Genomic DNA, 16,829 nt, shown 5'->3' on the forward strand with positions numbered 1-16,829 from the left:
CCAGTTACTGCCATGTTCCTGAGAACTGGTAATACAGGTTGACTGGAGATGTGGAGACCCAGTTACTGCCATGTTCCTGAGAACTGGTAATACAGGTTGACTGGAGATGTGGAGACCCAGTTACTGCCATGTTCCTGAGAACTGGTAATACAGGTTGACTGGAGATGTGGAGACCCAGTTACTGCCATGTTCTTGAGAACTGGTAATACAGGTTGACTGGAGATGTGGAGACCCAGTTACTGCCATGTTCCTGAGAACTGGTAATACAGGTTGACTGGAGATGTGGAGACCCAGTTACTGCCATGTTCCTGAGAACTGGTAATACAGGTTGACTGGAGATGTGGAGACCCAGTTACTGCCATGTTCCTGAGAACTGGTAATACAGGTTGACTGGAGATGTGGAGACCCAGTTACTGCCATGTTCCTGAGAACTGGTAATACAGGTTGACTAGAGATGTGGAGACCCAGTTACTGCCATGTTCCTGAGAACTGGTAATAAAGGTTGACTGGAGATGTGGAGACCCAGTTACTGCCATGTTCCTGAGAACTGGTAATACAGGTTGACGAGAGATGTGGAGACCCAGTTACTGCCATGTTCCTGAGAACTGGTAATACAGGTTGACTGGAGATGTGGAGACCCAGTTACTGCCATGTTCCTGAGAACTGGTAATACAGGTTGACTGGAGATGTGGAGACCCAGTTACTGCCATGTTCCTGAGAACTGGTAATACAGGTTGACTAGAGATGTGGAGACCCAGTTACTGCCATGTTCCTGAGAACTGGTAATACAGGTTGACTGGAGATGTGGAGACCCAGTTACTGCCATGTTCCTGAGAACTGGTAATACAGGTTGACTGGAGATATAGAGACCCAGTTACTGCCATGTTCCTGAGAACTGGTAATACAGGTTGACTAGAGATGTGGAGACCCAGTTACTGCCATGTTCCTGAGAACTGGTAATACAGGTTGACTGGAGATGTGGAGACCCAGTTACTGCCATGTTCCTGAGAACTGGTAATACAGGTTGACTGGAGATGTGGAGACCCAGTTACTGCCATGTTCCTGAGAACTGGTAATACAGGTTGACTAGAGATGTGGAGACCCAGTTACTGCCATGTTCCTGAGAACTGGTAATACAGGTTGACTAGAGATGTGGAGACCCAGTTACTGCCATGTTCCTGAGAACTGGTAATACAGGTTGACTGGAGATGTGGAGACCCAGTTACTGCCATGTTCCTGAGAACTGGTAATACAGGTTGACTGGAGATGTGGAGACCCAGTTACTGCCATGTTCCTGAGAACTGGTAATACAGGTTGACTGGAGATGTGGAGACCCAGTTACTGCCATGTTCCTGAGAACTGGTAATACAGGTTGACTGGAGATGTGGAGACCCAGTTACTGCCATGTTCCTGAGAACTGGTAATACAGGTTGACTGGAGATGTGGAGACCCAGTTACTGCCATGTTCTTGAGAACTGGTAATACAGGTTGACTAGAGATAATGTTAAATTCGTACGTGCCTATAAAACAATTGTGTGTCAGATTGAAAAAGCAGAACTGTTTTTTTTAGTTGGCATCTGTTCTTGTACCCTAAAATACCCCGACGCTTGATTCATACTGCTACTTTTAGGCTTCCTCACAACGTCGGCCAGTGGTAACCAGGAATTATAGATGAACGAGGTCTGTGTGCTTGAAAGCAGCTTGTCAACTCTCTCCAGGGCTTAAAAAGCCTTTAAGTAAGAAGTAGGGCAACACAACAGTGTGCAGAGTGCATGGTGCCCAAAGGAATGGAAAAGTATTCCGTTGGTCGATACAGTTAATATATATCAATATTTCAAACTGTTACCCTGCCATCCAGTGCTTGTCTACAATACAATCACAAAGCTCAGCATTGGAACTGTCTGAGGTTTCTGTGGAATGAGAGCAGAGACCAGGTCCAACTCTGGTCCTAGAGAACAACAGTCAGTGAGCACAGTATTCTATTAGTCGACTGGTCAATTGTTTGGTCATTTGGCTGTTGATCGGCCAGAGATTGTTTTAGTCAAGCAGTAACATGTATGAGAAGAGAAGAAAAAATTTGTCCACTAAAATAACATAACATTTATCAGAAATACAGTGTAGACATTGTTAATGTTAGGCGCACAGAGGCCCATTATCAGCAACCATCACTCCTGTGTTCCAATGGCAGTTGTGTTAGCTAATCCAAGTTTTTCATTTTAGAAGGCTAATTGATCATTAGAAAACCCTTTTGCAATTATGTTCGCACAGCTGAAAACTGTTGTGCTGATTAAAGAAGCAATAAAACTGTCCTTCTTTAAACTAGTTGAGTATCTGGAGCATCAGCATTTGTGGGTTTGATTACAGGCTCAAAATGGCCAGAAACAAATACTTTCTTTTGAAACTCGTCAGTCTATTCTTGTTCTGATAAATGAAGGCTATTCCATGTGAGAAATTGCCAAGAAACTGGAGATCTCATACAACGCTGTGTACTACTCCCTTCACAGAACAGCTCGAAGCTGTTGTCCTGTGAGCTGCCTATCACGCAAGCTGTTGACTCTCAGAAACTGTTCTTCTGATTCTGTTGTGGCTTTGGGTCTGTGTGACGCAATTGCGGCGCCTTCAGAGGCATGCAAAGGCCAAATCCAGCACTGTACCCCATCGCCATGCGCTTTCCACATGTTGTAACAATGCAGTGGGTTCTGTGTCTGCATTGACATGGTTGATTGACAGTAGGTGGAGGGGGATACATCCTGTAGAAAACACAAACTCATTTCCTTGACAACAGCTCTACACTGCTCCAGGAAGCACAAGAAGTATGAACGCCCAGCGCCCAGATGTACATGCACTTCTCTCTACAGAATGCGCTCTCTCCCGCCAATTTGTGCACATTCATTGTTTCATCAATTCATTGTGTGAATTGTTTGCGTTTGTTAGTTTATATCACTTCTCCATTTACATATCACCAGTAGTACAATGACCGTAAATGAATATAATGTCTCATCTACCATGTCTGTTCATTTGGTTATGGTCATTTCTGTTAATGCATTCAATATCATTATTCCAGTCTTCATGTTCTCATTGTTGGTGTGGACACATTGTTTGCAGACGCACAACCTATGCTGCTACACTTGTGAGATACAAGTTTTGGTTTATTTCATTCCATTTACAAGTTTTGTCAATTTAGTCATTGTCTTTTGTTCGGAGCGCTGCTGTCAATGTTGAGTAAGGACGCTCACGCATAGAAGTAGGCCTATAGGCTAGCTGGCCTGATTATACATAGACGTAGTCCTATAGGCTACCTAGCCTGATTATACATAGAAGTAGGCCTATAGGCTAGCTGGCCTGATTATGCATAGAAGTAGGCCTATAGGCTAGCTGGCCTGATTATACATAGACGTAGGCCTATAGGCTAGCTGGCCTGATTATACATAGAAGTAGGCCTATAGGCTAGCTGGCCTGATTATACATAGACGTAGGCCTATAGGCTACCTGGCCTGATTATACATAGACGTAGGCCTATAGGCTACCTGGCCTGATTATACATAGAAGTAGGCCTATAGGCTAGCTGGCCTGATTATACATAGACGTAGGCCTATAGGCTACCTGGCCTGATTATACATAGAAGTAGGCCTATAGGCTACCTGGCCTGATTATACATAGACGTAGGCCTATAGGCTAGCTGGCCTGATTATACATAGAAGTAGGCCTATAGGCTAGCTGGCCTGATTATACATAGACGTAGGCCTATAGGCTACCTGGCCTGATTATACATAGACGTAGGCCTATAGGCTACCTGGCCTGATTATACATAGAAGTAGGCCTATAGGCTAGCTGGCCTGATTATACATAGACGTAGGCCTATAGTCTACCTGGCCTGATTATACATAGAAGTAGGCCTATAGGCTACCTGGCCTGATTATACATAGACGTAGGCCTATAGGCTAGCTGGCCTGATTATACATAGAAGTAGGCCTATAGGCTAGCTGGCCTGATTATACATAGACGTAGGCCTATAGGCTACCTGGCCTGATTATACATAGAAGTAGGCCTATAGGCTAGCTGGCCTGATTATACATAGAAGTAGGCCTATAGGCTACCTGGCCTGATTATACATAGACGTAGGCCTATAGGCTAGCTGGCCTGATTATACATAGAAGTAGGCCTATAGGCTAGCTGGCCTGATTATACATAGAAGTAGGCCTATAGGCTAGCTGGCCTGATTATACATAGAAGTAGGCCTATAGGCTACCTGACCTGTGCGCAAATGTATATAAATGTGTCCATTTGGGGATCTGATAGTATTTCTGATTGGCTTAACGCACCACCACGAATGACCTGTGGAGCTTCTCAAAGTAAAGTTTTCTTCACCTTAAACAACAAGCAAACAAAGTCTGTTTTTATATTAATTGTGAATTACAATAGTTCCTTAATGTATTTGAAAAGTCTTTCCAGCTCTCTCCCTTTCGATAACCACTCAGCGTGAAAGGGAACAATGTCCTGCTCTGATCCAGTGGAAACGGCATAAAATAGGCCTACCTGATTACATCTTATCAGTGCTTGACTTGGACTGAAATAGGTTCTGGTACTCATTTTGTGTGCTGGTACTGTTTGGCTTTATGTAGGCTATTTTTACATAGTTGGCAATAGAAGTTACTTTTTAGGTTTATCATTTTCTTTTGGATAGAATTTTGATTAACCACATGACAATGATTTTGAGATATGAAGATATTATAAATTAAATGAAACTGCTTCACGAAAATGTGTTTATGAAAAACATAACTGGCACGCAGATTGGTAGAAATGGTAAGATAAATCGGCATTCCACATGAGAAAGGTTGCCGAGTCCTCCTGCAGCCTATTACCGGCGGCAACTTCAGGAGAGTAACGGCATAATCTGTGAAAGCCAGCAGGAGCGGGAGGAGAATAGTTGGGTCAGGTTAAGGTCTTCTGGTTATCTAGATCTCTGGTGCCCTCTTGAGGCATTTCTTATTTCATCAAACCGTAAGCTTAAAACATCAGACAAGCTCAATACATATAGTTGATTTTATTAAAACACGTAGGGTGTGTCTATAAATGGAAAAATACAGGCTTAAAATTTTGACAAATCGATTGGTCAAAAGAACAAACAACTTTCGGTCAACCAATATTTTTTCTTTAATTGAGGACAGCCCTAATTCTATTTCAGCCAAGCACTAACACCTTATCCAGGTGTTGTAGAGGTCGCCTCGTTCCATACTGGATGTGCTGTGGCTAACTCATCTATTGGTCGCCTCGTTCCATACTGGATGTGTTGTGGCTAACTCATCTATTGGTCGCCTCGTTCCATACTGGATGTGTTGTAGCTAATTAATCTATTGGTCACCTCGTTCCATACTGGATGTGTTGTGGCTAGCTCATCTATTGGTCGCCTCGTTCCATACTGGATGTGTTGTGGCTAACTCATCTATTGGTCACCTCGTTCCATACTGGATATGCTGTGGCTAACTCATCTATTGGTCACCTTGTTCCATACTGGATGTGCTGCGGCTAACTCATCTATTGGTCGCCTCGTTCCATACTGGATGTGCTGCGGCTAACTCATCTATTGGTCGTCTCGTTCCATACTGGATGTGTTGTGGCTAACTCATCTATTGGTCACCTCGTTCCATACTGGATGTGCTGTGGCTAACTCATCTATTGGTCGCCTCGTTCCATACTGGATGTGCTGTGGCTAACTCATCTATTGGTCGCCTCGTTCCATACTGGATGTGTTGTGGCTAACTCATCTATTGGTCACCTCGTTCCATACTGGATGTGCTGTGCTAACTCATCTATTGGTCGCCTCGTTCCATACTGGATGTGCTGTGGCTAACTCATCTATTGGTCGCCTCGTTCCATACTGGATGTGCTGCGGCTAACTCATCTATTGGTCGCCTCGTTCCATACTGGATGTGTTGTGGCTAACTCATCTATTGGTCGTACATTGATTGCCCACCTGATGGTGCCATTACATCAACTTTGATGCTCATGTTTTTACCTGGTTGCAGACATTGTTGCCAACATATATTCAGTGAGAATAGCTATTAGCTCCTTGATTTGTCGCTAGATGCCATTTTGCTGTTGCTGCAACGAAGTCACAGCACCAATTTGCTGCAGAATTGAGTGGGAAAAGTTACTAAATGCTATCAAAACCATAGTAACCCTTGGTGTCAAAACTTCCTTAAAGGTAGTTTTCAATTCCAATCAATTCAGAAACAACACCAAATTCCAATTCCAAATGTTCCTAATTGAAAAACATTGAAGAGAATTGGAATTTCAGTGTACTTCCTGGATTGACTGTGATTGAAATTAAATGTCCCCCTGCTCCCAACTGTACAGCATGACAGTGAATGAAGAGTTGGCTACAGATCAGCTAAGTGGAGCCTATGGTAGAGGTGGAGAGGTGGACTTGAACAAAACTTGACTATCTGCTAATATACTAACTTGTCCTATTCCCGTCCCTTCCTCAGCTGCGTCTCCTGTGTGTGGCCACCCAGCATGGTGATGCGGAGAGCGTGAGTTACCTCCTCCATGAGGCCCGTGTGCCCCTGCCCCTGGAGCCATCGGAGGGAAACCCCGCCATCCTGGCTGCACACTATGGACATGTCAGCCTGGTCAGAGAGCTGCTCGACTCAGTACCAGGTGACAATGCTGTGTGTGTGTGTGTGTGTGTGTGTGTGTGTGTGTGTGTGTGTGTGTGTGTGTGTGTGACATTTTCCACCTGTGTTTGTGTAGTAGTTAATCGATAGTAACAGATTGCATGTATTGTTTTGAAAGTGTGTGTGTGTGTAGTAATCATAGTTAGTAGATGATAAACAGATTGCATGTCTCTCTCAGGTCCGTGTGTCCACAGAGATCTGTTGAACTGGATGTTGGTGTCGGCGTGCCAACAGGGTCACCTGGAGGTGGTTAGAATGTTGGTGCAGGGTTACCATGCCGACGCTGAGGACTGTGCCATCCACCAGGAGGAGTTTGCTGTCATCACGGGGCTGCCTCTCTACGCTGCTGCACGCGCAGGTAGACAGCAAGACACACACTGTACATATACTCCACATACTGTACATGTGCACACATACACTAACGTTCAAAAGTTTAGCTTCACTTAGAAATGTCCTTGTTTTTGCAAGATAAGCACATTAAAATGACATAAAATTGATCAGAAATACAGTGTAGACATTGTTAATGTTGTAAATGACTAATGTAGCTGGAAACGGCTGATTTTTAATGGAATATCTACATCTGCGTACAGAGGCCCATTATCAGCAACCATCACTCCTGTGTTCCAATGGCACATTACTGGCCATTTTGAGCCTGTAATCGAACCCACAAATGCTGATGCTCCAGATACTCAACTAGTCTAAAGAAGGCCAGTTTTATTGCTTCTTTAATTAGTACAACAGTTTTCAGCTGTGCTAACATAATTGCAAAAGGGTTTTGATGATCAATTAGCCTTTTAAAATGATAAACTTGGATTAGCTAACACAACGTGCCATTGGAACACAGGAGTGATGGTTGCTGATAATGGGCCTCTAATGGGCAGTTTCCAGCTACAATAGTCATTTACAACATTAACAATGTCTACACTGTATTTCTGATCAATTTGATGTTATTTTAATGGACAAAAAAATGTGCTTTTCTTTCAAAAACAAGGACATTTCTAAGTAATCCTAAACTTTTGAACGATAGTGTGTATATACCTACACACACAAACGAACACAGCCTACAAATACCTCACACATAAACCACACACACACACACACGCCTCACACATAAACCACACACACACACGCCTCACACATAAACCACACACACACACACACACGCCTCACACATAAACCACACACACACACATGCCTCACACATAAACCACACACACACACACGCCTCACACATAAACCACATTCCTACTGTGGTGTGTTGTCAGGCAGACAGGGATTTCCTCCTACTCTACTGTGTCTCCAATTCAACCTCCAATCCAACTCACTTCCTTATTCTGGCTTTATGATGTAGTGTAGGATCAGCTTCCCCTACGCTTAACCATTAGAGGGGAAGATGCAAAACTCACTCAAAATCAGTGTCTAGGAGCAACTTCAGCCTACTCTGGGCATATTGGTGGAGAGATGAGGAGCACTTCCTGTTATCTTAGACCAGGGGTCTGTTCAGAACGTCCGGACATCTAACTGTGTTCTATGTAGGTAATGAGGAGATAGCTAGATTCCTGCTGCAGAATGGCGCTGGGCTGTCCTCCTACACCCTGATGGATTATCCAGCCTTCAGCAGACTGCTCGTTGAACAACGACTGGTAGAAGAAGCAGACACGCACACAGAACCAGCGGGAGAAAAGGTAACTGAGGGGAGGTGTGTGTGTATTTGTGTGAGTGTGTGTCTGCGTTTGTTTGTCTGCTTTTGTGCGTTTGTGTGTCTGCGTTTGCCTGCGTTTATGTGTTTGTGTTTGTGTTTGTGTGTCTCCATTGTGTGTCTGCGTTTGCCTGCGTTTATGTGTGTGTGTTTGTGTTTGTGTTTGTGTGTCTCCATTGTGTGTCTGCGTTTGCCTGCGTTTATGTGTGTGTGTTTGTGTTTGTGTGTCTCCATTGTGTGTCTGTGTATGTATGTATTTTTCTCTCTGTGAATGTGTTATGTTTTACCCCGTGTGTTGGTCAGGCCAGGTGTGTGTGTGTGTATGTGTTGTGCACCATAAAAGCGTCAGCCAACATGTTGTTTCCTCTCTCCCCCTCTAGCTACTATGTGGCCGTTGGTCAGGTCTGAAGCTGCCGTGGTTGGAGCTGGACTGGTTGATGGACGTGTCGTCCCGTATCTCCCACCTGGACCTGTCCTGTAACAGCCTCAGCTCCCTGCCCTCCGTGGTTCCCTGGGGGCTCATACAGCTCCGGACCCTAGACCTCTCCAGCAACTTGTTCAAAGAGCTGCCCACAGCACAGAGCTCACAGGAGATCATCTGCTCCAGGTGCTGCTCCACTTTCACAGATAGGTTGTAGATGTGTAGGTGCAGATACACACACACACATAAACAGGGTATGGTTAGAAAGGTTAACATCTCCTCCATTACAGTAAAATAATATAAATGTGTGTTTCAGTCTCCAGGTTTAACATCTCCTCCATTACAGTAAAATAATGTCTCAATGTGTTTCAGTCTCCAGGTTAACGTCTCCTCCATTACGGTAAAATAATGTCTCAATGTGTTTCAGTCTCCAGGTTAACGTCTCCTCCATTACAGTAAAATAATGTCTCAATGTGTTTCAGTCTCCAGGTTAACGTCTCCTCCATTACGGTAAAATAATGTCTCAATGTGTTTCAGTCTCCAGGTTAACGTCTCCTCCATTACGGTAAAATAATGTCTCAATGTGTTTCAGTCTCCAGGTTAACGTCTCCTCCATTACAGTAAAATAATGTCTCAATGTGTTTCAGTCTCCAGGTTAACGTCTCCTCCATTACAGTAAAATAATGTCTCAATGTGTTTCAGTCTCCAGGTTAACGTCTCCTCCATTACAGTAAAATAATGTCTCAATGTGTTTCAGTCTCCAGGTTAACATCTCCTCCATTACAGTAAAATAATGTCTCAATGTGTTTCAGTGTCCAGGTTTAACATCTCCTCCATTACAGTAAAATAATGTCTCAATGTGTTTCAGTCTCCAGGTTAACGTCTCCTCCATTACAGTAAAATAATGTCTCAATGTGTTTCAGTCTCCAGGTTAACGTCTCCTCCATTACGGTAAAATAATGTCTCAATGTGTTTCAGTCTCCAGGTTAACGTCTCCTCCATTACAGTAAAATAATGTCTCAATGTGTTTCAGTCTCCAGGTTAACGTCTCCTCCATTACATTAAAATAATGTCTCAATGTGTTTGTCTCCAGGTTAACGTCTCCTCCATTACAGTAAAATAATGTCTCAATGTGTTTCAGTCTCCAGGTTAACGTCTCCTCCATTACAGTAAAATAATGTCTCAATGTGTTTCAGTCTCCAGGTTAACGTCTCCTCCATTACAGTAAAATAATGTCTCAATGTGTTTCAGTCTCCAGGTTAACGTCTCCTCCATTACAGTAAAATAATGTCTCAATGTGTTTCAGTCTCCAGGTTAACGTCTCCTCCATTACAGTAAAATAATGTCTCAATGTGTTTCAGTCTCCAGGTTAACGTCTCCTCCATTACAGTAAAATAATGTCTCAATGTGTTTCAGTCTCCAGGTTAACGTCTCCTCCATTACAGTAAAATAATGTCTCAATGTGTTTCAGTCTCCAGGTTAACGTCTCCTCCATTACAGTAAAATAATATAAATGTGTGTTTCAGTCTCCAGGTTACGGTAAAATAATGTCTCAATGTGTTCCATTTGGAACCCTAGCACCTTCTTTTAGGTCCTACCCTGTTTAGTGTTCTTCTCAAAGATATCTATTAATTGTATCTCTATGGTTCCCCTGGTAGGAATAAACTAGGGCCTGGTTCCTTTTGGTTCCCTAGCACCTTCCTGTATCTCCTGTCCCCTTTTAAATGCTCAGTTCTGAAAGGACTGGATTGGTGAGAGGAATATGGAGGAAGCTCCAATGGAGAGCTGGGTAGAACCATCATACTAGTTGCTTACACCTATCCAGTCCTTCTAGATTTGTGGCCATTGTTGGCGTAGAAGCAAGAAGGTACTAGGTATTGAAATGGAAAGTGGTCATGTCTTTTAAATCATACAGACTCCTCTCAGCGACTCTTCACCACCTCCTTTGCCCTCTTGTATTCAGAACTTGAGTGATGGTTTTGAAACATCTTCTGGATGTTGTGAGTGATTGATTGGTGATTCCCCCTCTGTAGAAGCACTGTCGAGCCTCATCCAACGCCATCGAGAGTCTTCCCAATACCATCTCCATCTTCTGGAGAACTCAGCTGCAGGAGCTGGATTTCTCAGACAACGTCATCAAGGAGCTGCCCTCCTATATATTCGAGCTGGAGGTAAGGTTGGGTAGCACTAGCATTGTTTGGCCTAGGCTTCAGCTCACTGGGCTAACAAGGTTTTGAGTTGCACATGTAATTAAGGTTCAATATTTGGGCAGTCTGATGCGCAATATTATGCGCAACTCGAAACCCTGTTAGCCCACTGAGCTAAAGCCTAGGCCAAAGCAGCTTAACAACACTGGGAGCAGTGCTTCCTACATGGTAGTTCATGACTGAGTCCGTTTGGGCCTGGCTAGAAACATTGGATTTGTTGAATTGATGGGTCTAACCTAAATAAGCCTCCCTAAACCTCCATAAGCTTTACTGTATTTGGGCGACCAGACCAAATTCACATAGAAATGTGCGTTATAGATCTCACTCATTAAAAGCAAGTCTAAGAAGCTGTAGTTCTATTTATGCTATTTATATGCTTCTCATTCTTAAGTAAAACATTTTGGGTTATTGAAAATATATTTCACAGCAGTTTAGATGGTACAATGATTCTATACTCAGATTTTTTTTGTCACATAAACTGAAATTAGGCCTAGTAATTAGGCCTAATTGCCTAGTTAAATAAAGGTAAAATATATATATTTTTAAAGTAACCACTCAGAAGATGAGGATTTCTGTATTAAACCTGTAGTTTACCCAATGACCTCAAGGTGGCACTGCTGTACTACTCTGCAGTCAGTGAACCCCAACTGAAACAATGATTCAAATCAAATCAAAATCCAATTTTACTAGTCACATGCTGCCGAATACAACATTTCACCTTACAGTGAAATGCTTACTTACGAGCCCCTAACCAACAATGAAGTTCAAAAAATATGAATAAGAAATAAGTAACAAGTAATTAAAGAGCAGCAGTAAAAACAATAGCGAGACTATATACAGGGGTGTACCGGTACAGAGTCAATGTGCGGGGGCACCGGTTAGTTGAGGTAATATATACATGTAGGTAGAGTTATTAAAGTGACTATGCATAGTTGATAACAATAGCAGTGGTGTAAAAGGGGGGGGGGGGGGCAATGCAAATAGTCTGCGTGACCATTTGATTAGATGATCAGGAGTCTTATAGCTTGGGGGTAGAAGTTGTTTAGAAGCCTCTTGGACCAAGCCTTGGCGCTCTGGTACCGCTTGCTGTGTGGTAGCAGAGAGAATAATCTATGACTAGGGTGATCTATGACTATTTTTAGGGCCTTCCTCTGACACCGCCTGGTATAGGTCCTGGATGGCAGGAAGCCTGGCCCCAGTGATGTACTGGGCCGTAGGCACTACGGTGCCTTGCGGTTGGAGGCCGAGCAGTTACCATACCAGGCAGTGATGCAACCAGTCAGGATGCTCTCGATGGTGCAGCTGTGCAATCTTTTGAGGATCAGAGGACCCATGCCAAATCATTTCAGTCTCCTGAGGTGGAATAGGTTTTGTTGTGTCCTTTTCACGACTATCTTGATGTGATCGGTCCATGTTAGTTTGCTGTTGTGGACACCAAGGGACATGACACTCTCAACCTGCTCCACTACAGCCCCGTTGATGAGAATGGGGGCGTGATTGGTCCTCTTTTTCCTGTAGTCCACAATCATCTCCTTTGCATCGATCACGTTGAGGGAGAGGTTGTTGTCCTGGCACCACACGGCTAGGTCTCTGACCTCCTCCCTATAGGCTGTCTCGTCTGTGATCAGGCCTACCACTGCAGTCATGAGTGAACAGGGAGTACAGGAGGGGGTCCAGGTACAGAGGGAGGTGTTTAGTCTCAGGGTTCTTTGCTTATTGATGAGCTTTGAGGGCACTATGGTGTTGAACGCTGAGCTGTAGTCAATGAATAGCATTCTCACATGTCCAGGTGGGAAAGAGCAGTGTGGAGTGCAATAGAGATTGCATCATCTGTGGATCTGTTGGGGCGGTATGAAAATTGGAGTGGGTCTAGGGCTTCTGGGATAAAGGGGTTGATATTTTTTTTTTTTAATTTGACCTTTATTTAACCAGGTGGCCAGTTGAGAACAAGTTCTCATTTACATCTGCGACCTGGCCAAGATAAAGCAAAGCAGTGCGACAAAAACAACAACACAGAGTTACACATGGGATAAACAAACGTACAGTCAATAACACAATAGAATGTGAGCCATGACCAGCCTTTCAAAGCACTTCATGTCTACAGACGTGAGTCCTACGGGTCGGTAGTGTCGTGTCTTTGGCATCATTAAATTGAAGACTGTTATTTTATCAAATCAATTCTCTGTAATTATTATTATGTGATTAAACTAATCATGTAAATGTAATTAACTAGCAAGTCGGGGCACCAAGGAAAATCTTCAGATGACAAATATATATATACATTTTCAGATATTTTAAAATCTGATCAATTAGTCTTCTAATGAATGAATGATTCTTTACCTCATATTAGTCTCATTCCAAACGTCGTAAATTGTTGGTTATCTGCACGAACCCAGCCTTCAATATGAATCATCCATACATCAATTGTCTTAATCATTTATTTACTAACAAATAAATAAATAATCACAGAAATGCACAAACAAGCAAACAGTAGATGTTTACAAGGAAATGATAGGGAATGTTCCCTAGTGGGCTAAACCGATATGGCAGCTTGGTTGGTTAAGGGAAGTGGGTGTGGACTGAGAAGGCCGGGAAAGACCAGAGTCACTACACAGTTGATAATTATTAGAATTGAAATGTTAATCCTTTGCACATGAACGCTCACTCATTCGGGAATAATTGCAATCAATATATATATTTACGCTCAGTGTGTCGTCGGGATCTCTGTTGGAATCGTCCTTCTTTCTGTTGGAAAGTTCCAAGTCTCTCTCTCTCTCTCCCATGAAGTCTTTTGTTTTTAGAATGGATACTACAGAGTCCCATTCAGAAAGGTTCTTATAGAATAGATCTTTCGGCGGTTGTCGGTCTTTGCATTGTTGACACAAATTCTAGCTGCAGACTAGTAATTATCGAAGATTTGCTCTTATTCTGTCCGTATCGATAGTCTCAGAGTTGAACCATTTCCACCAGTGTAGCCAATGCTCCACGTGGTTTGGTTAGGAATTCAACAATTGAGGAATGCATGGTCTCTACTCAAACCTTAGCCCTCTCGGTAATCAAGGTACGCTTGGTCTGAAGTGGGCTTCTCCAGGTGGGGGTTATATTCGGAACAGCAGAAAAGGCTGTCCCATGATGCCAGATCAATGTCTGTGCTCATGGGGCGGGCAAATGACTTAGTTAACTTTAAAGGGAATTGGATTCTCTTTCATTAAACAGTTTAAAATCACATTACATAATTTCACAAATAGTTTCATCTTTACTCATTCATTTTATATAATAATAAAAAAAGATATATTTATTTTATTTTTTACAATTTTACCCCCCTTTTCGTGGTATCCAATTGTTTTAGTAGCTACTATCTTGTCTCATCGCTACAACTCCCATATGGGCTCGGGAGAGACGAAGGTCGAAAGTCATGCGTCCTCCGATACACAACCCAACCAAGCTGCACTGCTTCTTAACACAGCGCGCAACCAACCAGGAAGCCAGCCACACCAATGTGTCAGAGGAAACACCGTGCATCTGGCAACATTGGTTAGCGCGTGTCCGACCCGCCACGGGAGTGGCTGGTGCGCGATGAGACAAGGATATCCCTACCGGCCAAACCCTCCCTAACTCGGTCGATGCTAGGCCAATTGTGCGTCGCCCCACGGACCTCCCGGTCACGGCCGGTTGCGACAGAGCCTGGGCACGAACCCAGAGTCTCTGGTGGCACTGCGCCACCCGGGAGGCCATAACGGATACTCTTGTATTAACAGAGTTATGGTAATGTGGCTGTATTGTCTCTCATGAGGTCACAAACATTAAACAAAATGGACCAGTTGTAGCTAGATTCTCCACCGACCGTTTACACATTCTCCAAAACATGGATATTGTTCAGTTCTCAAGTTCTGTGCGGTAAAATAAGTTTATTTGTTCTACTGTGAACCCACTCTCTATATACTGCATGGCTGGGCGGGGAAGAGAGTCTCCTCATGGAATTTACGACCTGAGATAACAGAGCCTGGGTGTAGGGGGAAGAGAGAGGTGGTGAGAGAGAGGGGGATGGTACTCGCTATACCCAAAGAGGGCCACGTCATGACAGTAGTCATTTAGGCAGGTTACCTTTGTGTTTTTGGGCACAGGGACTATGGTGGTCTGCTTAAAACATGTTGGCATTACAGACTCGGACAGGGAGAGGTTGAAAATGTCAGTGAAGACACTTGCCAGTTGGTCAGTGCATGCTTGCAGTACACGTCCTGGTGATCCATCTGGCCCTGCGGCCTTGTGAATGTTGACCTGTTTAAAGGTCTTACTCACATCTGCTGCCACCATAACAGCTGGTGCTCTCGTGCATGTTTCAGTGTTATTTGCCTCGAAGTGAGCATAGAAGTAGGTTAGCTCATCTGGTAGGCTTATGTCACTGTGCAGCTCTTGGCTGTGCTTCCCTTTGTAATCTGTAATAGTTTGCAAGCCCTGCCACATCCGACGAGCGTCAGAGCCGGTGTAGTACGATACGATCTTTGTCCTGTATTGACGCTTTGCCTCTTTGATGGTTCGTTGGAGGGCATAGTGGGATTTCTTATGAACTTAGAGTCCCTCTCCTTGAAAGCGGCAGCTCTAGCCTTTAGCTCAGTGCGGCTGTTGCAGGGAATCCATGGCTTCTGGTTGGGATATGTACGTATGGTCACTGTGGGGACGACGTCATCGATGCACTTATTGATGAAGCCATTGATTGTTGTGGGGTACTCCTCAATGCCATCGGAGGAATCCCTGAACATATTCCAGTCTGTGCTAGCAAAACAGACCTGTAACTTAGTATCTGCTTCATCTGACCACTTTTTATTCACTGGTGCTGGTCACTGGTGCTTCCTGCTTAAATTTTTGCTTGTAAGCAGGAATCGGGAGGATAGAATTATGGTCAGATTTCCCAAATGGAGGGCGAGGGAGAGCTTTGTATGTATGCATATATGTGTGTGTGGACTAAATGTGGTCCAGAGTTTTTTTGTTGTTGTTTTTTCCCTCTGGTTGCATATTTAACATGCTGATAGAAATTTGGTAAGACTGATTTAAGTTTCCCTGCATTAAAGTCCCCGGGCTAATAGGACCGCCGCCTCTGGATGAGCGTTTTCCTGTTTGCTTATGGTGGAATACAGCTCATTCAGTGCAGTCTTAGTGTGTTAGTCTGTGGCGGTATTTAGACAGCTACGAAAAATACAAAAATATATATCGTACATCAGCTATTTACAAAAATACATAGTCCGCCGCCCCTTGTCTTACCAGACGCCGCTGTTCTATCCTGCCGATACAGCGTATAACCAGCCAGCTGTATGTTGATAATGTCGTCGTTCAGCCACGACTCTGTGAAGCATAAGATATTACAGTTTTGAATGTCCCGTTGGTAGTTTAATCTTCCGCATAGGTCATCGATTTATTCTCCAAAGATTGCACGTTTTCTAGCAGAATGGAAGGCAGTGGGGGTTTATTCGATCGCCTACTAATTCTCAGAAGGCAGCCCGCCCTCCGGCCCCTTTTTCTCCGCCTTCTCTTCACGCAAATGACGGGGATCTGGGCCTGTTCCCGGGAAAGCAGTGTGTCATTCACGTCAGGCTCGACTTGTTAAAGGAAAAAAAGGATTCTGATAGTGTGTGGTGAGTATTTGCAGTTCTGATGTCTAGAAGTTATTTTCGGTCATAAGAGATGGTAGCAGCAATATTATGTACAAAATAAGTTTAAAAAGTTACAAACAATGTAAAGAAACTAACAAAAAAACACAATTTGGTTAGGAATACGTAAAACATCAACCTTGTTCTCAGCGTTAGTACGATGAATCACGGTACGCTTGA

At 43.6% G+C, this 16,829-nt stretch overlaps 1 protein-coding gene across 1 annotated transcript in view; it reads left to right on the top strand.

The window, feature by feature from the left end:
• Window positions 1-16,829, top strand: part of LOC110506180 (leucine-rich repeat serine/threonine-protein kinase 1) — a 151,566-nt gene that overhangs the window by 23,816 nt on the left and 110,921 nt on the right. The window contains exons 4-8 of the mRNA XM_090221653.1: window positions 6,489-6,660; window positions 6,856-7,035; window positions 8,214-8,362; window positions 8,757-9,011; window positions 10,831-10,968. Coding sequence (XP_090077779.1) covers window positions 6,489-6,660; window positions 6,856-7,035; window positions 8,214-8,362; window positions 8,757-9,011; window positions 10,831-10,968 — 894 coding nt within the window. The remainder of the gene's footprint in view (window positions 1-6,488; window positions 6,661-6,855; window positions 7,036-8,213; window positions 8,363-8,756; window positions 9,012-10,830; window positions 10,969-16,829) is intronic.

This window comes from Oncorhynchus mykiss, chromosome 26 (assembly GCF_057628025.1).
Source record: "Oncorhynchus mykiss isolate SJ-2025 chromosome 26, ASM5762802v1, whole genome shotgun sequence".
In the NCBI taxonomy this organism is placed as follows: Eukaryota; Metazoa; Chordata; class Actinopteri; order Salmoniformes; family Salmonidae; genus Oncorhynchus; species Oncorhynchus mykiss.